This window comes from Eleutherodactylus coqui, chromosome 1, assembly GCF_035609145.1.
Source record: "Eleutherodactylus coqui strain aEleCoq1 chromosome 1, aEleCoq1.hap1, whole genome shotgun sequence".
Classification (NCBI taxonomy): Eukaryota; Metazoa; Chordata; class Amphibia; order Anura; family Eleutherodactylidae; genus Eleutherodactylus; species Eleutherodactylus coqui.
In genome coordinates, this window is record NC_089837.1 from 176607942 (window position 1) to 176635930 (window position 27989).

The 27989-nt window shown below is 44.1% G+C and overlaps 1 protein-coding gene across 1 annotated transcript; it reads right to left on the reverse strand.

The window, feature by feature from the left end:
* Nucleotides 1-830: 830 nt before the first annotated feature.
* RAB23 (RAB23, member RAS oncogene family) lies at nucleotides 831-27989 on the reverse strand. The gene is made up of 7 exons (XM_066604118.1): nucleotides 27866-27989; nucleotides 17832-18026; nucleotides 15492-15577; nucleotides 11593-11749; nucleotides 7656-7738; nucleotides 6839-6931; nucleotides 831-5880 (listed from the first exon to the last, which is right to left on the reverse strand). Exons 2-7 carry the CDS (start codon nucleotides 17984-17986, stop codon nucleotides 5741-5743), a joined length of 714 nt encoding a protein of 237 aa, XP_066460215.1. The 5' UTR covers nucleotides 17987-18026; nucleotides 27866-27989; the 3' UTR covers nucleotides 831-5740.

Below are 27989 nucleotides of genomic sequence, written 5' to 3' on the forward strand. Positions count from 1 at the left end.
TGAAGGCAGCTCTGAAGGCCAAAAGGTGCAGCAAGCTGTCCAAAGGAATCTTGTTCCTGCAAGACAACGCCTCTGCTCACACTGCACAAGCGACCACGTCAAAGCTATGGAGCTAGGCTTCCAGCTGGTTGACCACCCACCTTATTTACCAGATCTAGCTCCCTCCGACTATCATCTGTTTCCAAACCTGAAGGATACCAAATTTTACACCATTTCTGATGCCATGGCTGCTACAGATGACTGGTTTGAGGCACAACCAAAATCCTTCTTTTTGCGAGGCTTACAGAACTTGGAATACCGATGTAAGAAGTGTGTTGACATCACTGGAGAGTATGTGGAATAAATGTAAAATTTTATCTTCCAATCTGGTTTCTTTCTGGGTAAAGCCAAAGACTCATCAGCACCCCCTCGTATCAGTGGTTCAGTTATCTTGCTAGAATATCAGTGGTTGAGTTATCTTGCTAGAGGAGGAATGCATAAAATAACGAAGACCCTTGAAGTGGGCTTGTGAGCTTATGTACTTTGGCCAAAAGACTAATACCTGGTACTCATTTATATTTCCACCACCCTGGTGTTAGTTCATTGGTAAGTATTTGGCCGCTTTGTCTGGTCTGAACTCCGTCAGATGTAGTGTCCGCCACCTAATTTCTTGTCTGTTTTGTGATTCCTGTATTTGATACTGTGTGTATACTTTCTTTTGCAGCCTAAATAGATTACGTTTGTGTAGGTCGCTGTTCACACGGCCTGCAGGAACATAATTGCTAGTGACCTCTCCAGCAAGGAGTAAATCAATGCAGTACTACAAAACAGCTACATGACGAAGCTAAACATAAATCCAATCTGTCAAAGTGGTTTATTTACACAAGCTCATAAACAGATATTCCAGAATACAGACTAGTAAATATGAATTCCCATCCAAACCATCCCAGTGAATTAACACACTCCAAGCTGAAGTCCTCTAACCGTACGGAATAAGTGAAGTGTGTATAGCAGGAACCTTGGGACCTTCACCGCGCCTACCTGCACATTCTGGAGCCACATGGTTTGGAACAGTTTAAAGTGCACCTGAGTTGAGGTTTGTCTAAGTATTAACCATTGTCAAGTGTTAGATAAAATGTTCTACATAAAGACTGCTGTAAAATAGACAAAGTGTAAGTAATCATACACAACTTCTAAGATATACTCTGTAATATGGAGGGAGGCTGCATTGTAAAGGCTAAAAGTGTGTACACCACACAACAAGTATATATACACACACCAAGTAGAAAAATACTGCAGCCCGTTGTTTAATATATATAAGGTTTATTCTAGGTATTGTGCAACAGGCTCTTTTATAGACCTTTCACTTCTTAACATGGAGGGTTAGTAGTAAGGGAACATTAAACCTAGATAACAGAAGATAAATGTGCCCGTAGGGTTCGTCAGTCTACAGAGTTTTTGCAGCTCCTGAGGAGCCTTGTAAAATAACACAAAAGCTAATTTCATTTTTAGCTGGCTTTGGCAAGAGCAGGGGGCTTAGTGTGTGCTTAGGTAGCATGATGGGAAGGAGGGCTCCTGCTGCAGCCAGTTTCCTTACAGAAAATGTGAGCAGGAGGGAATGGCCAAAATCTAGAACACAAGAATTCTTTATAGGTTTACTTTTCAGTTCATGAGACAGAATAAGAGAGAAGATTAAGGGAGGAATTACTGCAATTTATTTTGTGTTTTCTACATTTAATGTTCCTTTTGGGGCCAATTCACATATTTTCGGCACATGCCCCATCATAGCCAATGTGGCTACTCACATGAATATTTTCCGATGATCCATTTGAAAAACCAAATCACTGTATGTCCTATTCTAGTCTATTTTGTAAGGGTGAGAATAGGACAGGCAATGTGTAGGGTCTGTGTAGATCAGACAGCAGAGATACGAGTGTCCATGTGCTGCCTGATGAGAGTTGCTCCCAAGTTTCTCAGGCGCAACTTGCATGTGTGTGGATCCGGCTTTAGTAGGGAAAATGGGCAGTTGTGTTAGACTAGACTGGACTGGATCTTCACTTTAGGTGCCGGCTTCCTAGAGATCAGCTCTGACTGTTGTGGTTTCCCAACTCACAGCATGGCCTGCAAGACACATTACAATGGCATGCTGGGAGTTATAGTTTTTCAACGTAGTGCAATATCAGTTGAAAACCACTGCAGTAAACAGATTAAAATGAAATGAACTACTCAAGTTCATTGCACACTGATGCTTTGAAAGTGCGTAAACCCCACTGTTTGATTACCTATATACTGTAATGTTTAGTGATGAGCGAACGTGTCCGTTACGGACACATCCGCACCCGGACACCGGCTTTGCCGAACACTGCAGTGTTCGCGCGTAAAGGTCCGGGTGCCGCCGGGGGGCGGGGAGATGCGCGGCGGCGCGGGCGGCAGTAGCGGGGAACAGGGGGGAGCCCTCTCTCTCCCTCTCCCCCCCACTCCCCGCCGCACCCCCCCGCGCTGCCACGGCGGCCCCCGAACTTTTTCGCCCGAACACTGAAGTGTTCGCAAAGTTCGGTGTTCGGGCGAAAAAGGGGCGGGGCCGAACGTGTTCGCTCATCTCTAGTAATGTTACTAAAGGGGTTGTACGAGATATATTTTAAAACAAAACAAAAAAGGTTCCTCATACGGAAACATAATAAACAAGCTTCACTCACCTCTCCGTGGTCCTCCGAATGTCCCATGCTGGCAGATCTGGGTCTACCCAGAGACGTGATGGTTACAGGCTGCAGCAGCCTGTTTATCAGACAACACAGTCTGTTGCAGCCAGTCACAGACCTCAATGCCAAGTGCCGAGTTCTCTGATTAAAAGCTGAAGTCAACCTGTGTATGGGATGTAACAGGCTGCTGCAGCCAATCCAAGAACTCAGCAGTCTAGCACTGAGGTCTGTGATTGGCTGCAACAGCCTTGGACGTCTGATAAACAGGCTGCTGCAGCCAGTCACAGACCTCAATGCTAGACTGCTGAGTTCTCTGATTACAAGCTGCAGTCAACCTGTGTATGGGATGTAACAGGCTGCTGCAGCCAGTAAACACAGACCAGACCCAGAGGAAAGAGCTGTGGCACAGGACATACGTGGCACTGGGAAAGGATAGTATAAGCTTGTTTATTATGTTTTAGTAGTGGGAACATTTTTTTTAATGTATCTCAGACAACCCATTTAAAGAGAATCTGTCACCAGGTTCATGCTGCCCGAACCACAGGCAGCATGAACCTGGAACAGGTATGCCCATCACTCCATGCAGGTTTTATTCTGAAATGCTGTGGCCACTTTGAGGTTTGAGATCCGAGTCAGGGAGCCGGGCCACGCTGAGCCGGGGAGAGCGCTGTCAATCCACATTATGTGGGCAGGGAGAGGCTGGCGTAGGCCGCTTCATGACTCGGAGCTCAGTTCCAAGTCCAACTTTAAACCATGATTATTCTTTAACTCTGCAGGGTTTCAGGATGAATGAGACACAATACCCCTCCCGCCTCACGCCACAGGCCTCTCACTAGCCAAGCCAGGATCCTACTGCACACTGATGTGGGGCAATCACCCCGAGACAGCTGTTTGTGTATGGATTCTGGAGTGGTTTTCAATTCCCAATCATTGATAAGACCTATATAAAAGGGTTGGACATTGATTTGCAGGAATGCTGCCATCCAACAGGTGGTGCTGCAGAGGTATTGTTCCATATTCCTTATTTAGGATAAGACATACACGGAGTAATGAGTATACCTATAACGCGTTCATGCTGCCTACGGTTAAGGCAGCATGATCTTAGAGAAAGGTTTTCTTTAAACATACACAGCCCTTGGCAAACAAATAAAAAACAACGCCACACAGGAAAGCGTTGATAGTACTAAAAGTATCAAACCAAATGAGCAGTAAAAGGCAATAAATAGAGTGAAATCCAACCAAAGTTCTCGAATCTTCAGTAGAACTACTCCAAAACTCCCAAAATACAGCAGAGAATATTAAAGGCATTCCAATAGTCTGGCACTTTATTATTATGTTTTTTTTGTGAGAACTGTCTGAAACCTGCTAGACCATCGCAGTAGACGTAACTGTGTATCATCTCTTTAATGCTGGTAGAGCATCTTCCCTTCAGACATCTATAATTTGCTTCCCTTTATACACCTGTCCAGTTATCTGGAATGTTTCTTAAATCTGAATGTTAGCGCTGAATTTAGGGCTCAGTCAGACGGGCGTTTTAACATGCGATTATTCGCGAGTAAATAAGATGCACTGCGAACGTTAAAAAAAATAAATAAATTTAAAAAAAATTGCGTGACCATGTCCATTGCCACCCATACGTTCTATCTTTTGTAGGTGCGAATTTTATGCGCATGTAAAAAAATAAAAAAATCGGACATATGACTGCTACCATTGAAAAGCATTGGTTCTATATAGATGTGGATCGCAAACCCAAGTAACATGCGCACATAAAAACTTCCATCTGACTGAGCCCCTAGGCTGTGTTCACATAGGCGGTTTTCCCGTGCAAGTTTTACCCAATTCTGAGACAGAATTTGCACCAAAAAGAACCCATTCCTTTAAATGGAGTCATTGAGATGAGCGACATTTCACTTAAACAGATAGTCCAAGTTTGGGGGAGAATTCGCTGCATGTTGTATTCTTGAATGAGATTAGGAAATGTAATGAGTGGTGTCCTGCACATAGATGGGGTTTCCAATGTGAGTTGCGCCCAAGAATCCCGGTCTCAACTCACTCTCGCCTGTGTGTATACAGCCTAAAGAATTTTGCAAGGTATAATATAAAAGTTATGGACAAGCTCAAAAATGAAGACAAAGACATCTCTCAGCAAGAGTGAAGAAGTTTTCAAAAACTTTTAAGGGGGGGGGGGGGGGGGGATTTATAAAACGGTCTAAAATGAAACGGTCTTTGTTACCCACAGCAGCCAATCACAGCTCAGCTTTCATTTCATATTCTGCCTTACAAAAATGAATGCCGCTCTGTGATTGGTTGCAATGGGCAACAATGAGTTTCTGTTTCAGACAGTTTTAGAAGTCTTCCCCCTTTGTCTACTAAAAGGCCACTCAATAGACAGAGGGAGGTTTCCGTATGTGGAAAGAAGGCCAAAAGATACACAAGCTCTGTTTGTACTGGGATAACATTGTGCTGAAACAGCTGAAAAGAACTTACTAAAAACAAACTCATAGAAAAACAATTTCAAGCACATAATAGCAGCTCATTGACGAAGCAGTTTGGCACGACGCACATCAACCCGTCAGGTTCCCAGACGTAGATCCCAACATTTGTAAAGCACATTAGTATTTCTATGTAAAAGTAAGTCATTTTATGGGGCTATCAATGTCCTCTAGAAAGAGTCTTACAGACAACAGGCAATGATGTGTGAGTTAGATGAATATTGCACAAGTACCATGTAGCGTGTGATTTGGTATCCAATAGATGCTGCAAAAAAGCATCCGTACAATTGTTAGGTTAAATATATAATCTCCAATAAATATTACAAATGTGGAGGTTTCCTAAATCTGGATGTGGGCAGCATTTGTTCAGTTGGTAGACCACAGCATGCAATATCACTGGCCAACACTAGGTGGCCTAACATTTCTTTAGAGGTAACCCACACTGCGTTCTCTTGCAGGTATCAAACTCAGGTAAAACTGACTGTTTCTGGAACTGGCTGTCTTCCTCTGGTCAATTGCACCGTAGTCCCCAACTTGAAGTTCTCCTTTTCTGATCTGTGAAGTCCAGTCTTAGAGTAATGTGCAACTGCTGAAAGGACTTTTGCTTTTCTTGGTCCTCTGTTTATTTGGCCTTAGATTGATTACATCCCCACCATTGATCACATTAGATTTCTGACCAGAGTGACTTCCGCCCGCAGTATTAAATACCCCTGAAAATAGAAAGTTTACAACTCACATTAACTATAATTATGGAAGAAGTGTTTGATAACATATACATTAATAGAGATACATATGGATATATATTTAATCAGTATCATAAATCACTATATAAGCAGTGGAAGTTTTCAGATACACGAGACATGCTGGAGGAATTATATCTCTTAAATGGGAACCTGCCGTGACCTTTGAACCCCATAAACTACAAGATTAGTGAATGGGAAATCTGGAGAGCTGGGTATGATACCCACCAGGCACCCTGTTCCTGCACTGCATCTCCATGAAGTTGCTGCATGCATGCAGTGTTACTTTTCAGCCTGCTCTGTGCCCATGCACCCCCATTCATCTCTATGGGATAGTGCTAGCACAGAGTGGGCTAAAGAATCACATTGTTTGTATGCGGCAACACAAAACAGAAATGGGGGTCGCCAGGTGAGTATCAAACCGCTCCCAAAACTCTCCGTTCCCTCACGTTTGAGCCCCATGACATAGTTTATAGAGCTCAAAAGGTCCTGACAGGTTCCCTATAAAGTATAATGCTAGTAATGATTAGGAAATTATAGTACCACTGTTTCTGGTGGCACATCACACAAGACAAACAGCTTAGCTCCTCCCACAGTAGTGACATCACCACAGGTCTTTCGGCCCACCAGATCTCTGTGGTGGCGGTAGGTCAGTGTGTTCCGAAGTAACGTCCCACTAACATATCTTGTCTATTAGAAATGGCTAAAAATGTCAGCACAAGGATCACTAATGCCAGCGATTTACGTGTTTCGGTATTTCAGCTTACTCATAGCATCCGTGTAGCGTCAAATGATTTTTGTGCCCAAAATTCAGCCAGCACACAGTCTCCTCTGTGTGACTACAGCCCAAAGCTGTAACCCGACTGAGCACATCGGATACATCCCTTGTGATGCCTGGATGAATATCACTATACAGGAAAGTACTCACCTATCTTGTTGCTGCTGGTGTGCATGACTTCCGAGTCTTCAGCGTTCTGCTGCTTTAGCCTTTGTAGATATTTGTCAGCCAAATACTTAAAAACTGTAATAGAATATTTGGTTGAACAATCAAAAGAACGACAATCGTGTGAAACATACCGTATATACCGGCGTATAAGGCGACGAGGCGTATAAGACAACCCCCCAACTGTCACCTTATACGCCGGTATACAGTGGAGAAAAAAAAAAAATTCATTACTCACCTCCCCCGGCGTTCTGTCGCGCTCCGGCAGGATGTCGCTCGCTCCTCGTCCCCAGCGCAGCATTGCTTTCTGAATGCGGGGCTTGAAATCCCCGCTTCCAGAAAGCTAATACACACGCCGGCAGCCATGACATCATTGAATGGCTGTGATTGGCTAAAACACAAGTGGCTTCAGCCAATCACACTATTCAATGACATCATTGAATGGGTGTGATTGCTAACACGTGCGCCTTCAGCCAATCACAGCCATTCAATGCTGTCATGGCTGCCGGCGTGTGTATTAGCTTTCTGGAAGCGGGGATTTCAAGCCCCGCATTCAGAAAGCAATGCTGCGCCGGGGACGAGGAGCGAGCGACATCCTGCCGGAGCGCGACAGAAATCCGGGGGAGGTGAGTAATGGAATTTTTTTTTTTTTTTTACACTTTTTTTTTTTTTGTATTACCGGCGCATAAGACGACCCCCGACTTCAGACCCGATTTTTCGGGGTTCAAAAGTCGTCTTATACGCCGGTATATACGGTACTTACATTTTACAACGGGTCGCTGTAGGGTAAACGGCAACTTACCTTCAGTAACATTTAAATCTTCTTTAACAGACGTTCTGTAGAATCGCAATTTTAACTTTTTTGCTAGAGCCTCTGCTTCTTCACTAGTGTTAACAGAAACAGAAAATACCAGAAAATAAGCCAAATAATATAAAAAAAGCCAAATTTACAATGAAAATAAACCATAAGGTTATGCTGACACGGTGGATTTCACATGGGATCCGCATCAAAAAGTGCTCCATTCATTTGAAGAAGGATCAGTGTCTGGCTTACCACATGTGGATTAGTCCCAATAAACTGAGGCTAATCTACAGCGGCACCAATGCAAATCGGTGGCAGACATCGGTGCTGAAAACACATGGATTTCTGCAATGAAATTTCCATCAGAAATCTTTACACGGATTACCATGTCTACACAGCCTTAGAGCGAAAACATTTAAAAAAAAGAGCAAGTAGATTAGAAACCATCTGAACAAAAATCATTTAGGCAATATGCTTAGCGCCACCTCCTGGCACTAATTATACTAAAAACAACAAAGCCAACATTCAAGATGCTCATAGCAAGATTTAAAAAAGGTCATTATCTCTGAAAAATGTATTTTTATATTACAGGACACTGTATAATACTGCAGTCACACCTTGTGATGTGGAAGTAATGTGATAGACAGACCATGGCTTCTTATATTTAAAGACTCTATAGTAACAGGGTCTGTTCCACTGGATTGGCATACAGTAAATGTGGTACCGACATTCAAGAAGGGGTCAACTATAGGCTGGCAAGTCTAACTTCTATTGTGGGTAAAACGTTTGAGGCAGAGTCATTGGATTTTGTGTATCTGGACTTTTCCAAAGAGTTTGATACAGTGCCTCATAAAAGGTTGGTATATAAAATGAGAATGCTTGGTCTGTGGGTAAGTAACTGGACCAGTGATATGGTAGGAAGCAAAGGGTGGTTATAAATGGTACAGTCTCTGATTGGGTCACCGTTACTAGTGGGTACCACAGGGGTAGGTACTGGGCCCTATTCTTTTTAATATATGTATTAAATGACCTGGTAGAAGGATTGCATACACAAGAGAGGACAATATAGTTGCAAAAGGATCTGGGTAAGTTGGGGGCTTGAACAGAAAAGGGATGAGGCAACACTGATAAGGTAAAGTTATGCACATTGGCAGAGGAAATACATGTCACCATTACACAATAAATGGGCAAACACTGACATGAAAAAGGACATGGGGATTTTAATTAATTCTAGACTTAACTGGAGCAACCAGTGTCAGGCAGTTGCTGCCAAATCAAATAGGATCACGTTGTGCATCAAGAGAGGTCTAGGGGCGCATGACGAGAACATTGCTCTTCCTCTTTACAAGCCACTAATCAGACCACACATGGAATATTGTGGACAGTTTTGGGCACCAATATTCAAGAAAAACATACCAGAACTTGAGTGGATTCAAAGGCGGGCTACTGAATAAATGGAATGGGCGGACTACCACATCCAGAGAGGTTATCAAAATTGGGGTCATTTAGTTTAGAAAAAAATGGCTGTGGGGCAACCTAATAACTATGTATAAATGTATCCGGGGACAATACAGAGATCTCTCCCATGTTCTCTCTATACCCAGGACTGTGACTGTAACTAGGGGGCGCCTTCTACATGTAGAGGAAAGAAGGTTTCAACACCGACAAAGAAGGGGGTTCTATACTGTAAGAGCAGTGAGACTGTGGAACTCTCTGCCTGAGGATGTGGTGATGGCAAACTCACTAAGAGTTAAATGGGCCTGGATGCCTTTCTCGAGCATTGCAATCTTATGTTATAATCAATAACAACTTCAGAAGGGTCAGTGATCCAGGGATTATTGCGATTGCCAGATTAGAGTTGGAAAGCTTTTTTTACCCTAAAATGAGGAAAATTGGCTTCCACCTAATAGGTTTTTTTGGCTCCCTCTGGATCAACACTGAAAGGGTAATGGGCTGAACTGGATGGACACGTGACTTTTTTCAGCCCTACACATTTACTAGTTTACTATGATGGGTCTCTGTGGTTCAGGCTGTGTGAATTTAGCCTGGCAACATGGATGCTGCTAGTTGAGCTTCTCTTTTTGGAAATGCCAAACTGATAGTTATAAAATATTTTAATTTCTGATGGCCGGGATACTTGATACGTCATTCGTAATTTATGCCTTCCATCCTCTATTGAGGTCAATTCTTAAAACCCATTGCCAGGATTTTAACAGTTTTCCCTTAATTCTAGCATATTTTAACTCTATATTTGATCTGTGTTTTGTGGACCATAACCTAGACCTAGTGTAAATCTATGTATCCATTTACATTGCTGTACTATTTAGACTTTTTTTAAACGCAGCATGACCTATTTTGCCTCCATATTGGTATTATTTTCTATTAGGTAAATATGGATCAGTGATTACCCAGTAGAAAATAAAATAAACAGGCAAAAAGATCAAATAGTGATTAAATACTGATAACATACTGCTACAACATCATCATCTGTAACACATCCATGATACAGATCCGCATTACGGACTTTTACAATATGCCCTTCTGAAGCCAGCCTGTAGGCCCGTCCACACACGGTGGAAAAATCCATTGCTTGTTTTTCTCTTTGCACCACTACGGTCAATGTTGTAGCTGTTATTTATTCTGTTTGTTGGATCTGTTTTGACTTTGCGCATAAAGGCCCATTTAGACAACGAATATTGTTCAAAATATGCTCAAAAGCCATCTTTTGAGCGATAATCGTTCCCTCTAAATCCGCTGCCATGTGCACTGTGCATTTATCGCGCATTTCTAGCAAGCTAGAAATTAGCGATGAGCCTCATCAGTGCCACATGCTGATTTCCTCAGCGGGCGGCACTGATAGCATTCTTTCAGATGGTATTCCGCTGGGAAGTCCAAGCGGGATGCCAGCTGAAAGCTCTGAGAGCAAAGGAGCTGTCAGTGCTCCTGCTGTTTCTCGGAGCTAGCAGCTCTAGCGGGACACCGCAAGAACAAAGCAGCTGTTTGCATATACAAAACAGCTGCATTGTTCTCCGAGCTATTGCGGTGGTATCCCGCTCCGCCTGCATAACTCTTAGTAGCTAATTAGCTACTTAGTTTTGAGCGATCATCTTTGCATAACTCTGTCACTCAAACGGACGTTTGAGCAAATTTTGAGCGATCATCACTCCGTGTAAATGGGTCTTTAGACTGTGTTCACACTTTTTCTCTTCTGTTCAGTCATAAAGAAACTAATTTACGGTGATCTAATTTTTGGGTTTTTCTGCCCACGAGAGTCTTGCCTTTCTGTTTCTTTTATATAGCAGTGACACTCAAAAATGTTCATCTGCCATTATAGCCCACCCATGCTAAAATATGACAAGTTCTACATTTGGACACATTAGTTAGAACTCCAGTGTTGTATGCAGCTGCAATGTGCTTGTCCACGCAGCGCCTCTTTGTCATAATGATTATTGAAATCTTCCTCTGACCCCTTTCATCAACAAATGGTTTACCCAGGGACCATTCTCTGTATACTCTCAAATCTCCCAAAAAGAGGACAGTGAAATCCCGGGCCCGGCTAGTCTAGCACTAACAATCAGGCCTCGTTGGAAGTCTGTTAGATCACTTGATTTTTTCATTTTAATGTGGAGTCACACTGAAAATGATTTACAGAAAACTTGCTCACTTTGCACTCCGGGGTCATGTGCCCAATTTCCATACAGGGGAACTTCAATCATTAAAAGGCGGGTGCCTCTTATAAAGTGGCCAGAGTACATTGCATACCAACATTATAAAATCTATCGCCTCATGTTATGTTCACATTTATATAGTATTCTGTTACTGAACACAAGAGATGTATAACCTGGGGTTTGTATGAATGGGACCCCCACTTGGATGTGGCTGAGCTACAATACCCGAGAGAGCCAATGACAAGATTGGCGCGGTTACAGTGACTTACTTCTTTAGAACAGTGTCATCCAGGAGGTCAATTTTGTTTTGAACAAGAACAGTGGGAATATCTCCAACTTCAGCCATCACCTTCTCTCTCCAGCTGGGTACCGCTTCAAAGGATTCCCTATCTGTCGTAGAAAATACCAGCACACAGGCTTGGGCACCTTGCAAATAAAGTATTTACCCAATTATTCATGAATCATAGTGTACACATCACATCCACATAAACAGACAAACCGTCATATATATCAGCCTCCACATCAATACTTATTCTGAGGAGTTCTAGTGGTGGGATGGGGGTGGTGGGGGTCTATCCAGTCTTCTCCCTCTAGGTCTCAATCACAGCTGACATAAATGAAGGTCTTGAGCCATTATATTCTCTCAATAAAGAAGATCTACTCTTACTGAATCCTACATCTGTCCGCTCTACACTCAGATCTGTTAATGCAAGGATATCGAAGGGGAGGAAAGAAACTCAAGGATGCAGTAGTTTAGGGATGTCCTGCAGCCCTGACAACTGTGTACAACATATACAACTGCAAAAATACTCCGCTCTGGATACAAAATCCAAGGAATGAAATCAAAACTTTTTATTGATACCCATCAGTTAAGTCAGGATCAATACATACAAATAAAAATAATTAAATCCATCTACTCACCTCTCAACCTAAATTCACCAAATAATCACTAAGGAAATCACTTAAATTAGAACATATAAAAGCACCAATGTATGATAGATGGTATATATCTAACACACCAGTGCTATATTAACCCCTTAGTGACGAAGCCTGTTTGAGCCTTAGTGACGGAGCCAAATTTTGGAAATCTGACAGGTGTCACTCAACATGGCATAACTCTATAAAGGTTTTGCTTATCCAAGTGATTCAGACATTGTTCTTTCTACCACATATTGTACTTCATTTAGGTGGTGAAAATAGACAAATAGATAATAAATATGCATAAATACTAAAGGCACAAAAGAAAAAAAAAAAAAAAAGGGGAAAATTTTGAAATTATAATTTTTTTCACATTTTCAATTGCAAGATCTCAAAAATGTGCAAACATACTGTTCCCTTTTTTGATTAGATATATATTTCCATCTGCTACTTTATTTTGGACGCACATTTGAAAAAAAAACATTTTTTTTAACCATTAAAGATACGTACAAATTTAACATTGATTGTCAACATTTTGAGGAACACTTTATGTTCCTGCACCAAACCAAGATTGCAAAGGCTCATAGGTGTCAGAATGATAGATAACCCCCCAAAAAGGACCCCATTTTAAAAACTACACCCTTAATGTATTCACTAAGGGGGGGGGGGGGGGGGGCTTGAGTATTTTTACCCCACAGTTTTTTTTTCCCAGGAATTAATGTAATTAAGAGGAGAAAAGATACAATTTTATATTTTTGCAAATTCGTCATTTTAAAGGCAGTTTTTTTTCTATATAGTGTACATGAAAATCAGGACTTACACCCATAAGTGGATAGCCCTGTCTGTCCTGTGTTCAGAAACATACCAATTGTGGCCCTTATGTATGTATGCACAACGGGGCCCAAACCGAAAGGAGCAGCCGGTGGCTTTCAAAACAGAAATTCTGCTTGAAGGCATTTTAACTCCCAAAGCAAACTTGTAGAGCCCTTGAGCGGCCAAAACGACCCCATTTAGAAAACCAGACCCCTTAACAAATTAATCTAGGAGTGTACTGTGTATTTTTACCCCACAGTTTTTGAATGAATCGAAGCAAAACAGAAGGAAAAAAATTATGATTTTCTTTTTTTGCAAATTATGTCATTTTAAAACAGTTTTTTGTACAGTACATACATGAATAAAGACTTTCACCCCAAAATGGATCCCCCTGTTTGTCATATGTTCAGAAATATACCTATTGTGGCCTTAATATTATGTCTGTATGCACAACGGGACCAAATCGAAAGTAGCAGCTGGTGGCTTTCAGAACAGAGATTTTGCTTGAAGGTGATTTATGCCCCATTGCGCACTTGTAGAGCCCTTGAGTGGCAAAAACGATAGAGAACTTGACCCCTTAACGAATTCAGCTAGGGGTGTACTGCGTATTTTGACCCCACAGTTTTTGAATTAATCTAAGCAAAGCAGTAAGATAAAATTACGATTTTTTTTGGCAATTGTGTCAATTTAAAAACAGGTTTTTTTGTACCGCATACATAGGAATGAAGACTTGCACCCCCAAATGAATCACCCTGTTTTTCCCGTGTTCAGAAACATACCCATTGTGGCCCTAATCTACCTACAGGACACATGGTTAGGCCTATAATGGAGGGAACACCCATTGGACTTCAAGCACAACTGAATAAATTCCAGGCCCCATTGCCCTCTTGTAGAGCCATTGAGCGGCCAAAACGATGGAGAACCCCCCCCCAAATGAACCCATTGAAAACCTTACCCCTTAAATTCATCTAGGGGTCTATTGCGTATTTTGACCCTACAGTATTTGAATTATTCTAAGCAAAGCAGAAGGAAAAAAAACATTACGATTTTCTTTTTTTTTTTGGCAATTGTATCATATTAAAAACAGGTTTTTTTTGTACAGCATACATATGAATAAAGACTTCCACCCCACAATGGATCCCTCTGTTTTTCCCCAGAGTGGCACAAGCTTCCTCTTGTGCCACTCTGCAGTCATGGATCAGCGTTGTAGATGTGATTGATCTCAGATCAAATGTGTTGGGTTCTGAGAAAGCGCCAGGGATCTTCCATGATGTCTGAAAACCTGTTAGGTATAGGGATGTGCGAGAAGGCACATACTGTGCCAACCGTGGCACTCATACATTCTGGGTCAAGCACATGCCATAACATTTCAGATTCTCGTGGTAAGATCAGCATGAACCTGCAATAACATTTACAAAATAAATTCCTCTGCTCCTTTCCGGATGATCTGTAATTGCCTCCAGTGTCCTTTATTTTTATGCTATGACTTTTCCATAATGCTCATGATTCATTGCTTGTGATAATTACCGTATCCCTACAGAAAAACTGCTAAGCTCTCCTGTGATTTATCGGTATCATTATAAAGGACCATAACAGCTACTAAGCCTCAATGACAAACAGGGCGCTGCGCTAATCCCATCCCCCAGGATTTACCAAGTCACATTTCATTTGCAAACTGGCTCTTATATTGTATATCGCACACAGCAACCCAACATCAGATATCAAATTCGGCATCATGGCAAGTCAGCATCTACATAGTGGTGAAATCCCTATACCGGTGTGTTCTCACTCACTATACTGGCCAGGATGTCCTCTCCCACACTTCCCATGCTGCCTTGCTACAGATACTACCATGCTGCTGATTGAATGTCCGCCCTTCTGTTGCCTGTAGTAATGAGAAGTGTCCCTGTTACTAGAGAAGCCAAATGCCTAACAACAGGCAGTGAATTGCAAAGCTGCTGGAAAGAAGACCTAGTGGCAGACACTACAAATTTGATTTTCAGTGGTGAAAGAAAGAATTTGAATGCAAGTATATTACAAGATTGAAGATACAGACATAGGCTGTTAGAGGAGCATATGTTGCGTGGAAAGTAAGCGTCCATTTAAAAGGGTTTTCTGGGCAAATACTGTTCAGGCACCCGCTTTCAATGCTACAACATAGGGTACGGAACAGACGCAGACCACTCCGACCCCCGTATAGTTGCCGTTGATGATAATTGCAAGCACCAGGTGGCGTTTTAATGAGTGTGAGGCTATGTTGTGGCACTGACTGTGGGCACCCAAACAGCTGATAGGTCAGGGTCCTGAGCAGCAGACTGCAGCCAATCAACTACTGGCAACCTACCGCAAGGATAGGTCATCAATAGTATTTGCCCAGGAAACCCATTTTAAGTCTGGCCAATTTTAATTGATATAGAAATGATTAGGTCATACTAACCCCTGTAATATGCTTTAGTTATTGCATCAAACTCCTCTTGACCTGCTGTGTCCCATAACATAAGCCGAACATCTTCATCATTTATCCTAGAAGACAAAATACAACCACAACGTATGGAGGAATTAGTCAGAGAACTCCCAGAAGTCATTTTCACAGGGTGCATAAAGCTCACTTCACTCTCTAATCTCATATGTTTCTGCATTTTTGGTTTGCCTGAACATTGCCTGGGTCATTGGGTTTAATTAAAGAGTCATCCCCCAGAAGGAGGAGTGCAATGAGTGTAAACTGACAAGGCATTTTCTGATGGACTCTCTAGGGCGACTGCTTTATTACAGATCAGCTCATTAGCTTCCTAACACCCTGTGCCCAACATCTTCTAAATGTAATGTTAATACAAGCAGGAGGGTAGCGCACTGTGCTGGTACACGCGGCTGGGATGTGCTGATGCGGCTCTTCTTAGATGATGGTCAATAGGAAGGAAGGGAATAACGGAGCATTAAACAGTACGATCTCACAAATAATGGTCAGGAGTTAAAAACTGATTAGATGATCATAAAATGGGGATAATAAAACTCCTCTGGAGGAGGCCAAGTCTATTAACGGTGATGCGATTACTTTCCGCCCACTATAACAGTTCAGCCGGTGGATGGTGGTGTGCATATTCTGCCATCATGTTGGCATCAGCACTGGGATAGACAGCTCCATCTGACTAGTAATGTATGCCTCGTGGTCAGGGAGGGGTTACTATTGCTTGCTCTTATTTTACCTGCAAGTGTCTCCTCATCAGTAAACTAGAAGGCCATTTTTGTGACATTTTAAGCTCCCTGTGGATCATTTACAGAAGATGCGAAGGCCGCACATTGCCAAATTTAGTAAGGCAGTGTTAGGCTATAGGACTATTATAAACATGCCGAAAATAGCACAAAAATGCTGCTTCCACGTAGCAACCAGTCAAACATTTACTTTCACAAGTCTAACTTGGGAAAGAAAGCATCTCATTAATTACTATGTGTTATTTTGTCAAGCCCAGCCTAAAAGGAGAAGCACTAGACATGTTACATAAAAAGGCCAGAAGTGTGCAGAGGATTGGAAAACAGGTTCTCTCTTTTTTTTAACAACACACTTAAGTGGATTTTCTCATTGCAGACAGTCTCTTTCAGAATACAGCGCCCAGGGGCGAGCAGCCGATCGCCCCGGGTCCTGTCCTGGCAAGCTGACGCCAACCAGGAGAAATATAGTATCACAGAACAGCAAAAGATGAATGACTGTCCTGTAATACAAGGATGGCTACAAGTCTGCCAGAAAGGGTACCGCTCTTGCAGAGTGGCTCTTCATTCATCTATGGGGCACTACCTTTAATGCCCAAACAGTGTATATAAAGGGATTGTGAAACTGGCAAAACCCCTTTACTAGCTTGCTTATCTGCCATGGGATCGTGCTTGAATTGACAAGCTTCATGTCTACAGCTCCAATATACCCATGACAACACCTATATTCCTGATGGTTCACTGCAGTCATATGGACATTAGGTAGACCCCAATCAAAGGGCTTTTCCCATCACAGAAAGTGGCATATTTCAAGGATTAGACAAATCACTAAGGTGAGACTAAGAACATCACTTTCTGACCAATTAGTCCCCCATGGATGCTGAACACGAAGAGGCTGCGGAGCCGGTTGAGTACTGTGGCAAGTCCAATTCAAGTACATTAGGTTCTGCTGCAGCTCCCTGCACAGTGGGATGCAGGGATGCTTAAGATTTTTGGGGGTCCCAGCAGCACGACCCCAATGATCAGAAAGTGACTACATATCCGAATAAAGTGCAAACACTTTCTGTGATGAGAAAATCCAATTAACCATCCGCAGAAACATGCATAACTTAACTGACTTGTATGCTGGCATTCGACTATTGATGTGAAAGACTATTCAGATATGCACATGTGGATTGGTGTCCATTAACTATGACCTGAACGCTAGAATGCTGACCGTTTAAAGGTTGCAATTTTGATGCCTGTGCCAAAGCTACAATGTTTTGGTCATTTACATAATGCAACGTTTTTGAAAAGTTTGTGGGGCCGAATTTTCAAAACCCCTCCCCCTATAGTCAGGCCCCACACAGTTTTTGAAAAAAGCAGTACATTGCTAGGATATGCATTCGCTTTCTGATTAATGGGGCTCGACTTCCATAATGGAGCAGGCAAAGGGAAACTTGAATGGAGTCTTCAACACTGGTGTGAACCCAGCCTGAAACACAAGTGTTCTTCAAGGACCATTAAACATCTGAGCTTTTATCCTACTCAGGAAATTGAGAAACAAGTTTAAAACAAAACAAAAGCCACATACTGAATTTGCCTTTCCAGGAAGTCCACACCGATGGTTTTCTTGTAATCCTTTGTAAATATTCCCTTGCAGTACCTCTGAATCATACTGGATTTACCAACGGCACCGTTCCCAACCACCACCACCTTAATGGCCACCTCCATATCCTCTTCCAACATCTTGCTTGTTTGTAGTTCACCCCTGTTGACTGAATTTATCCTGGAGGTATACAAAGATATAGAAGCTTCAGATTTAGACAATCACAGCACAAGAGACAGAAAGGGAAATTATTTACATCTAGGAAATCCCTTGCTGGAGTGCGGTGGCCCCTTCACTGCAGGACCTGACATAACGTCACAGTCATTCATGAGGCAGAGTCTTCTAGTACAGCTCATCATTGGTCATCTGTCCAGAGCTGTGCCAGGCACTGCATTACAGGAGTATTCCAGCTCACTCAATAGATAATACTAGATTGTTGAGGGGACCGACCTCTAGGGCCCCACCAATCGCTAGAATGGGGGACCCCAGTGTACCCCAGGGTAAGGACCACGGCAAGTGGTCAAGCACAGATCATACACTGATGACTTACCCTAAGGATATAACATAATCAACCTTACAATTCCCAGTCATTGTTACAAGACTTGTATAAAGAGTCTAGCATTGGGTTGCAGGACTACTACCTTCCAATAGGTGGTGCTGCAGAGCTATTGTTCCATCTGGTACTGGTGTATCTTGTCTCCTCCCGAAGAATGGGTGGAGACAAAATGCACGCCCATAACCAACGCCCACAACTTGATTGGCTGGGCAGGAGAATGGGTGTCCATCATCTCCCCGGTCACTCTCCCCCCGCCGGGGTGCCATGTGCGCTCTCGCTGCTGGCGACCCTGTAAGTGACTTTTCTTGCTACTCTCCCATTATCCCCTTGCCTGCTTTAGCTCTCCCATCTCCACCGCAGTCATTCTCCCTCATGAGCGGTCCCCTCACCACTGAACACATATGTATGTCTGTATTTATATGTGTTATTTGTCCATGTTAGCTGAGCTTGATACATAGGTCAAAACGTCACCAGCTATTTTATTATGAAAGACTAAAGAGTAACTTTTTAATACATCTTATGCTGCCAGGAACATGTATTTTTGCTGATGTGGTGTGGGTCTTGATCCTGACCGGTACTGGATTTGCATTTTCCTCCTCACCAAAAGAAGGTTCTTAGAGCACCAGAGGACAATTTTTGCCTTCGTTTGCTGCTGGGTATCGACTTTTCTACAGCCCTCACCACTGAACACTGTGACAGCAGTGGCAGGGTGTTCAGTGATGAGGGGACTCCCCGTGGGGATGAAGGAATCCCCTGCTGCAGCTGTCACAGCAGCAGCAGCAGGAGACCTCCATATGTTTTCAATGGGGCTGGTGCTGCTGCTGCCGGCCCCATCGAGAACAAGATTCACATCCAGGGGTTTCAGATCCAAGGAATCCCCCGGCTGCAGCTGTCACAGCCGCAGCAGGGAGATCCCCATCTTCTCCCATTGCTGCTAACCCATTGAAAGCAATGGGAGAACACACAGTTTCCTGCCGCAGCGGAGATGAAGAGAAACCCCATAGGGATGCGAGGCGGTTTCCTTGTGAAAACGCCCTGCATCCAGGGGGTTTCTGAAGGTTTGCGAGAGCGATATTGGGACGTGAATCATAGCCAGATATCGCTCTCGCCAGTGTGCAGGAGCCCTAAGTCTCCTCATTCACCTTCTAGGTGCTCCCCTTAGGAGAAACAATACCCTTCCTGACCCACAGTATAGAATAAACACGGCAAAGCTTACAGGAAAAGTGCTCTTCTGACTCTGCACATCCCTATTCTATTAGACAAAGATGCTATGAGGAATGTAATAGGAGACATCGGAAGAATAAAAGCAAGAGGATTTCACACCCAAACGACAGTACAACCAACAGCCCAAGTATACCGATGAAGTTACATGTTCTAGTATATTTATCTGTATGGGCCACAGATTCCTACAAAGTCAACCACATATACAAACAGGTACACTGCATATGGAGAGTTACTCTTAAAGGCCTTATTCACACTGGCTACAAAAATCGCACAACTTTGTAGCGCTACAAAAAAAGCATGTATGTGAAGCCCATGGTTTCCAATAGGTTCTTTCAGGCTACAAAACATCTCTCACCCATCGAGAACCATGGGCTTCACATACATGCGTTTTTGTAGCCCGTGTGAATAAGGCCTCTTGTATGCAGAGTGTCTCTTAGGTTCCATTCAGCTTACATTTTTTATACAATTAGCAGTAGACAACTGGAAGAAAAAAATATATATACATCATATCCAAATGTATTCCGTATCAGTACTGGTGCATCTTGTCTCCACCGGAACTATGGGTGGAGACATGGATATGTGCTGGTGGAGTTATAGAGAAGGCTCACAGTTGATTATTGGCTACCTTCACGCCGGCTCTAGACAGCGCTGAGACAGAGAGAGGGCACATTACAGTGGAGAATGTAGGCCGGCGGCGAAAGTGACAGCGGGGGACTGGAACGAAGCTGATCCGAAACATTAAAAGGATTCCAAAAATGCACCTTTCTTTACAGTATACATTCAATAGTTATAACCGTATACTGTAGGGTTCCAATCAAATAATGGGGGAACCTAACCTTACTTGAAAAACCTCTCTGGTCCATGCATTACACAGAGAGTCCTTTATTTTTATGGGAAATGTGTAATGCTTCGTTTTTTCTGTGGTGGCGTAGTAGGAAAATGTAATACCTGCTGCTGTGTTCTACACAGACTGCAGCTGATGGCTCAGTATTATCAGCAGAAGACCATGTAATCAGCAACACCCATATGAGTCAATAGAAAGGGTGGTCCCCTGTTTTGGATTCTCATGTTTTTAGCAAGGGGGCTACAGAAAGGAACTCTTGTTCAAGGGGACCAACACATCTGTGGAGTAAATGGATAGCCTATTCTTTTAATAGGTACCGTGTAATGCTTCATTTTCCCCTTTTGAGGCACTGAATGGAAAATAAACACTTACTGCCGGGTTCCCCATAGATTACAGCTCATCGTTGCAGTTTCAACATGGAAAACCCTGCAATCAGCCCATTAGTGACCAAACAGCCTTTGAGCGGTTACATTTAACCTTGACACAGCCTTTTTTTTTTTTTTTTAAACAAAGTTCTTTTACGATTTCAAAAAGTTACGTGACTCATTTCCCCGTACAGCATCATGAAAGTTGTGTGTGCAAAAAAAACAACCAAACAAAAAAAAAAGAACACTATATGAAAAGAAATTTGCACAATAAGACTTTTGTGGGGTTATGAGTTGCTGGGGGGCCTAAAACTTTGTTCCCATAATACAGTCCTGGTAAATATTTTTAGGGTCCTTCACATAAATAGAATAAACCTTTTTCTTTGAACACACTACAAGTGTGATCGGCTTTAGTCACAGGCAGAGTACACAAGAGGCTGAGGGAAGGATTCTGAGGTTATAGTCATGATACATCACACTTCATCCCGATGACCAGTAAAGGGCTTAATATCCCCAAACCCCGAGAGCCGGGGAGGAACAGTAAGTGACCTGTCAACACGGCTTCTAGGCAAACATCAAATATGAATGCAGGAATTCTGCTCCTGGACATCTCACTTTCTGAGATCGGGTGTCCAAACACACAGGATTCCTGCTGATGAAATGTGGGTTTGCGCATTTTCCCTAATACTGTCATTGCAATACAAGTTCCAGTGCAATTGGAACAAAAGTTTCATTTTTTTTTTTTTTGGAACGGAGCCATTCTAGAGAGAAAGCTGAAAAGTCTGCCGTCTAGGCCCCTACATTCTGGTTTTACTTGCTATAAAGACCTGGATGCTACGTTTCCTCTACGACGAACACACAGTAATATACAAGCAGTCGCACATACAGTAGTTCCCTTATTCAGGGTTCCTGTTCTGGAAAGCAATGTCTGAACTCAATAGCATTCCAATGTGTGTTGTTAATAGCTGCACCCACGCCTGAGGAAGGGGGGGGGAAACCCTGAAATCTTGTGTCATGCCAAAGACTGAGGGCACCAAGGGGTGATTGCCTCGGCACTTCAGGACTGGTAAGACTTTACTCTTCAAATGGATAAATTACATAAAGATGATACCTTGCAGATTTGTATAAAAAGTAAAAAAGAAAAAAAAAGGTTGAAATTGAAAACTAGAAAATTGCTGCAAGTGTGTTTTTGGTTTTTTTTACTGATGTTTCTGGAGAGCAATGCAAAATTCCCTAGTGTGCAACTGGCTTAGACCGGCTGCACATGGCTGAGTTGGATTCCGCATGCGGGAGACCGCAGCAGAGTCCGACCCTGAGCGCTGCCGACACCAGCGCACACCTGACTTCCTCTTTTTTCTCTGTACAGCAGATGGTCCGCTCAGCGAGTCTTCGGACATGAACAGTGGAGTCCCCCCCACTTCCCGCGTTGTCGCTAGGGCCACAGGTTGGACTGCTTCTAATGACTTCAATAGAAGCCGTCCCACTGAAATAGAGCATGCTGCGATTCTGCTCTGCGAGCGGAAAATTGGAATCGATTTCCGCTGCTGGACAGGAAAAAACCCCACTTTCCCATAGCATGCTATGGGCGGTATTTGCTGGGGAATCTAGAAGCGAATGCCAGCTACAGGTTCCGCAATGCAGATCCGGCCGTGTGCAGTCGGCCCAAGTCAAATAACAAATTTTACAAACCCGCATATTGCAACATAATTCCCCCCAAAGTTTTTTCCCCTTTAGGCTGGGTTCACACGGCGGAATTGCTGCAGAATTTCTGTGCAGAGTTTTTGCAAGGAAATTGTGCCAGCTACTTTTATCCTAGGATAAAGCAGCAAAGTGGATGAGAAAAAAAATCCCATCCACCTGTTGCGGTCAAGCAGCACTGAAACTCACATGCCGCGCAAAAAAAAAAAAATAATAAAAACCGCAGCATGTCAATTTTATCCCTGTCTTCGCTGCGGCCTCTCTCCTTTCTATGGGGAAAGACGGCCGCAAGCAAAGCCGTATCAAACTTTGCGCCGAATGGCGGAGTTTTGAAGCTGCATTTCTGCTGTGGAAATCTCACGGTATTTCCATGCGGTCCCGCTGCAGGCCTTCCGTCCCGTGTGAACCCAGCTTTACAGGGCCACTTCAGTGATATTTTCCCCCCCATTCATTATGCAGCTATCCTCCCAGTATATAAAGGTTGGCTAGTGTTGACTTGGTTAGTTATTCCTTCTCTCACATACTACTGGCCTTTTTTTTTTTTTTGTTAAACCAAGATGTCATGTAATCTCATTTCTGACCAGCATAGATGTACTTGGGGTTATGTATTGAATTTCTAGTCAACTACAAAACTGTGTTTTTCAATAGCATGTTACATGGGGGTATTAGCTATGAAATCCGGAGGCGGACGCACGCTCCAGATTCTGCAATGCAAATGCGCCCGTGTGCAGCTGGCCTTAAGCATCCCCTCTCACAACGCTGCATTTACTGCGGTTTCAGCAGTGTTGCCATGCATTTTGGCTGCATTTTCAGCACAGCTAAAAACGCAGCCGAGGAAGCTGGGAGAAAAAAAAATTAAATAAAATTTCCCCTAGCAGGTGCCATCGGGGTGCCTCCTGCTGCTCTCCGGCTTCCGTGCAGTTGTTGACACCGAAAGAGAATCTCTTGCTGGTAAAGGGGTTTGAACCCCGCCTCCAGCAAGAGATTGCTCTAACTGGCTGAGCTGTGGCGCTCGAGAACCAATCAGAGCCGGAGATTGATGCACTAATCACAGCCATTCATTGAACCAATCAGAGGCAGACTTTCCTGGAGGCGGATTTTCAATTTTTTTATTGAATGGCTGTGATTGGTGCTCTCCCGGAGAGCAGCGGAAGGGACCTGGATAGTGCCTGCTAGGTGAATATTGTTGTTTTTTTTCATCACGCAGTGTAGCTAGGGCTCTTTTTCAGGGTAGGCCTTATATTCCAAGCCCATGCTTGTACCAAGTTGTGCCGCATTTTTAGCAGCAATGAAAATGTTGCCCAATCATGTCAATGGGTGACGCACAGCATTACAAAACCCTGAAATCGCCCAAAAATAGGACAGACAGCGCTTGAAAAACGCAGCGTTAATAACGCTTGTCGGAGAAGCCCTAATAAAATGAATGGCAGCGTTGTACAGCGTTTAGCGCAGTGCTGAAAACAGCGTGAAAAAGTAATTGAAGTCAATGGAAGCCGTCTGATCCGCGGCCCTTCCGCAAATGACAAAAAAAAAAATCTGTACTACACATGTCAGACGGCTTCATCCGCAATCCAGATGAGTAATCCCAGCAGTCTGACAGTCACACACTTGTGTCGGCACAGAACAGCACTTCATGGGCATCTCACAAGACCAGAAACAAAAGGCTAAAGGGGAAGAGCCCAAACTACCCGGATTACACTGTGCTGCAGACATTGTGACACTACTATGTAGGGTCCGCACACACTGCCCCTGGGATGCCGGGCTCCTGAAGACTACAAGACGCTCCGTCACGGACGCTCTGGGTGTGCTTCACACTCAGCAGTTAAATATTTTGGTTGGAAACATATGTTCAGGGCGTTCACAGAAGACTTCACTATTTCCAATCTGCTGCCTGCAACAGAAAGCTGAAGGAGTGCCTGGAGAAAACACAGATCTCTCCAGCAGATACAAAACATGGAGAATCCATGCCATTATAAGGCGTCTGCTGATAAACAGACTCCTGGGTGGTCAGTGCTGCCCAGGGGGCAGATATGCATAGGGCAGCCCAGTCACCATGGGAAGGTCAGAAACCACACTAGGACTGGCATGTGACCAAAACCCGTCACTCCCATCAGTTGGCCGACGTGTGAGGTCGGCAGGAATAAGTGACACCATGCAGCACATGCCGGGCACCATTGTTGGGTGGGGTAACAGTCCTAGCACCCGGCTGCGGGTCATTACAGCCGTGAGGACATGAAGGAAGAGATGGGTGCCTCCATGATAAGAAGAATAAACCAACTACTCCAAACATACAAAGTACTGCTACATGTTGTAGTGATGGGTACAAAGTCCTTAAACAGAACTAAGCCAGTGCGTGGGCATCGAGAAACACCATGCGTCTGCAGTGCAGTACAGGACCGAACGACGCTGCGACTTATTATGGCATTCCCATGTAGGGTTTGTTCATTATTGTGTAAGATACATTGATAGGAGAGCAAAGATACAAAAAGAAAAATAAAAGGTTCATTTAAGGAGTGCCAACTATACCGGGTGGGCACGGAAAATAGCCGCAGCACACTTTTAGGAATGCTATCGAAAAGGAGAATCTGCCTTTGTTGCCCATAGCAACCCATCACAGCTTCCAGGTTTTAATGGCTCTGATTAACTTACCACATAATTTAGTACAAAACACAATTTTTGTGGATAGAATGGAGAGGGAAAAAAGAAATTGTGCGTTTTTTTTTTACAAAAAGAGTTTATAACTACCCTGTTTCCCTGAGAATAAGACATGGCACGATTTTCCTAAATTTTTGAAGATGCAAAATGATTTTTCAGGCTTTTTGAGGATGCTTGAAATATAAGCCCTACTCCAAAATTAAGCCCTGCTAACAGTTAATTTAAATAGTGTCCAGGCAGCTACACATGTAAAAAAGTTAAAACCTTTTTGAACAAAAATTAATATAAGACACTGTCTTATTTTTGGGGAAACACGGTAGATCGACCTGATGTTCACCGCACGGACATAAACTGTTGGTAGGGATGGTTGTTGTGAACGTCTAGATCTGCTTGGATAGGTGATTGTTCAAGTGTCACTTTGTATTTAGAGCAAACCTCTCTCACGTGCGACTGAGAAAATCGTGCGAGATTTGTGCGTTGTGAGTCACACAGATACGAGCCCCATTCTTTTGAATGGGGTCATGCACATAAGTGATGGTTTCCTGCATGGCGCCGCGATGTGAGAAACAACCGCAGAATGTTCTAATGGCTGCGTGATCTCGCATCGCAGCCCCATTGTTTCCAATAGCAGCGGCGACAGCAGCACCGGACCCAATGGAAGCACTGGGGGAACTCTGCGATCCCCTGCCCTGGCTGTGACAGCCACGCCAGAGGATCCCCAAAATGACGCGAGGCCGTTTTCACGTGAAACCGCCTCGTGTCCATGGGGTTTTCACATGGATATCGCCCTCGCTCATGTGAAGTGAAACAGTGTAGCACAGCGAATTCCACTGTTAGCATGACCCCCGCTGTGCTACACTGCTCCCATAACACGTTCACTTCCATGGGAGTTATGGGAAGTGTCTAAGCTGCCACCTCAGCGGATTCCCTAACGCCCAGCAAGGTGTCAGTAAACAGCTGCGGGTTTCTCATCTCTACCATGAAACGCTGATATGGGACAACCGCTTTAAATGCCGCAGTCCCTGCTTACTGCAGAATATAGGGGGTGAAGCAGACAGGATCGGAGTCATTTCTGATCCCAGCCGTTATAGGTAGGTGCCAGCTGTAGAACACAGCCGCCAACCACAGCGCACAGAGCAGACCCTGAGCCCACGCCGTACATTCCCTGGCTGTCCACGGGCGATTTGTCATACGTGATCTGCTGCCATAAATCGCACATGGATTTTCCACTCACATGTAAAAATCGTGGCATGACGCCATTCTCTGTGATGAACCCATCAATAAGGTTCATGGCGGTGACACTAGTGCTCCCCCGTGGCGGAATGTCGCTATGATATTCCGTCCCGCCCGCGGACACTCAGCCCGACTGTCAATAACCATTTGTCTGCTATCCAAATAATGGGAAAATACCACCGATTTGTGAGACACCCAAAAATTCTATATATTTTTTGTTGCCTAGTGTAATGGCAGCACATCCTCTTTCTGTGTTTCGCTATTTTCTTTTCTTTCCCATGTTTCCCTCTGCAGCCTCCATTTTATCGCATGAACTCGTGATTTTGGTGCGATGCGTTTTTAACATTAGAAAGTTGTATTATTTTATCACGCGAAAAAAAATGCGAGATTATACTCAGGAAGATACACCGCCGACGCTCAGAAATACCCGGAACATAGCAAAATGGTGATGGCCAGTGTGAGGAGCCCTTATAATAGTACAATCTCATGCCGCTATCTCTGGAACAAACATGGCGGGTCTGCACTGAGCGTGAAAACAGCCCTCCAGCCCACCGCGCCAAATAGTGCGCTAATGCCTCTTCTAGACGAGCTGATTCACATTACAAGGAGCAAACAAGCGGGTGACGTCCCCGCAGCTGGTGCGGCCCGCTTAGGCGGAACAACATTAAGGGTCGTTCTTTTCTCACCCAGGGTCCCACACTCCTATGGGGGGCGTAATGAGAAGTGAACACGCCAACGATGATCACATGATTTTCATTCGCTGATGTCTCGAGTTCAGCTGAACGATTCTTGTTCACTTTGACTGGTTTCAGTGATAACGGTTACGCAGGGCCCGCACACAGTGCAGTATGATGCCGCTGGCGGATGAGTCTCCAGGTCTTACCACTACTGCAGGACTGTTTACGTCACACGTCCCCCTTCACCGGTCAGTTGTGATTTTGGTTATAGAGAACTCTTTTTTTTTCTAATGCATTAAAACTGCAGCGTGTGAACGAGGCGAACGGCATCCGAGATCCCCTATAGGAGGGGATGTCCCAGTGTTACTGTTCTGGGCGGAGAACGCAGCAGGAACCAGTCTTGGACTGATCCCCCTGCAGTCCCCATCCTGTGTTGGGACCACCAAGTCAGCTGCTGGGGCAGTAATATGCAGTAAGTGTGCTCCGACTACTGCAAGGGAATGGTAGGGAGCAGGCTGGACTAGATGGCACTGATGCCCCCACCACTGCCTGGCAGGTACTGTGCCACCAGACCCAGGCTGGGCACAAGTGATGGACCAGTCATATCATCTAATCCCCGGTAACTACTCCGGCAGCTCCCTCACAGCTAACACTATGCAGGCAGTCCGCCTGGATTTCACTGAGAACGGGCATCACACTATGTATAGGCCGGACCCCCAGTGATCGTGCCGCAGCACACGGAGATACACAGAACCCCCGGCTCCTACCTGCCCCGCTCCCGGTGTCTCCGGCCACGCTCTGCGCCGCTCGGTTGCCAAGCGCCCGGGGTACGCGGGGAGGGCCGAGCACAGATCACAGACCAGAGCAGTCGAATTACAGAACCGATCGATT

Excerpts from the sequence above, each read along its gene's own strand:
- RAB23 (XM_066604118.1), bottom strand. The coding sequence starts at position 17,986 with ATGTTGGAAGAGGATATGGAGGTGGCCATTAAGGTGGTGGTGGTTGGG. Across the intron at positions 11,750-15,491 it reads AACTAAAGCATATTACAGGG|GTGCCCAAGCCTGTGTGCTG; the intron begins GTTAGTATGACC and ends TTTATTTGCAAG. Across the intron at positions 6,932-7,655 it reads AGATTTAAATGTTACTGAAG|TTTTTAAGTATTTGGCTGAC; the intron begins GTAAGTTGCCGT and ends ATTCTATTACAG.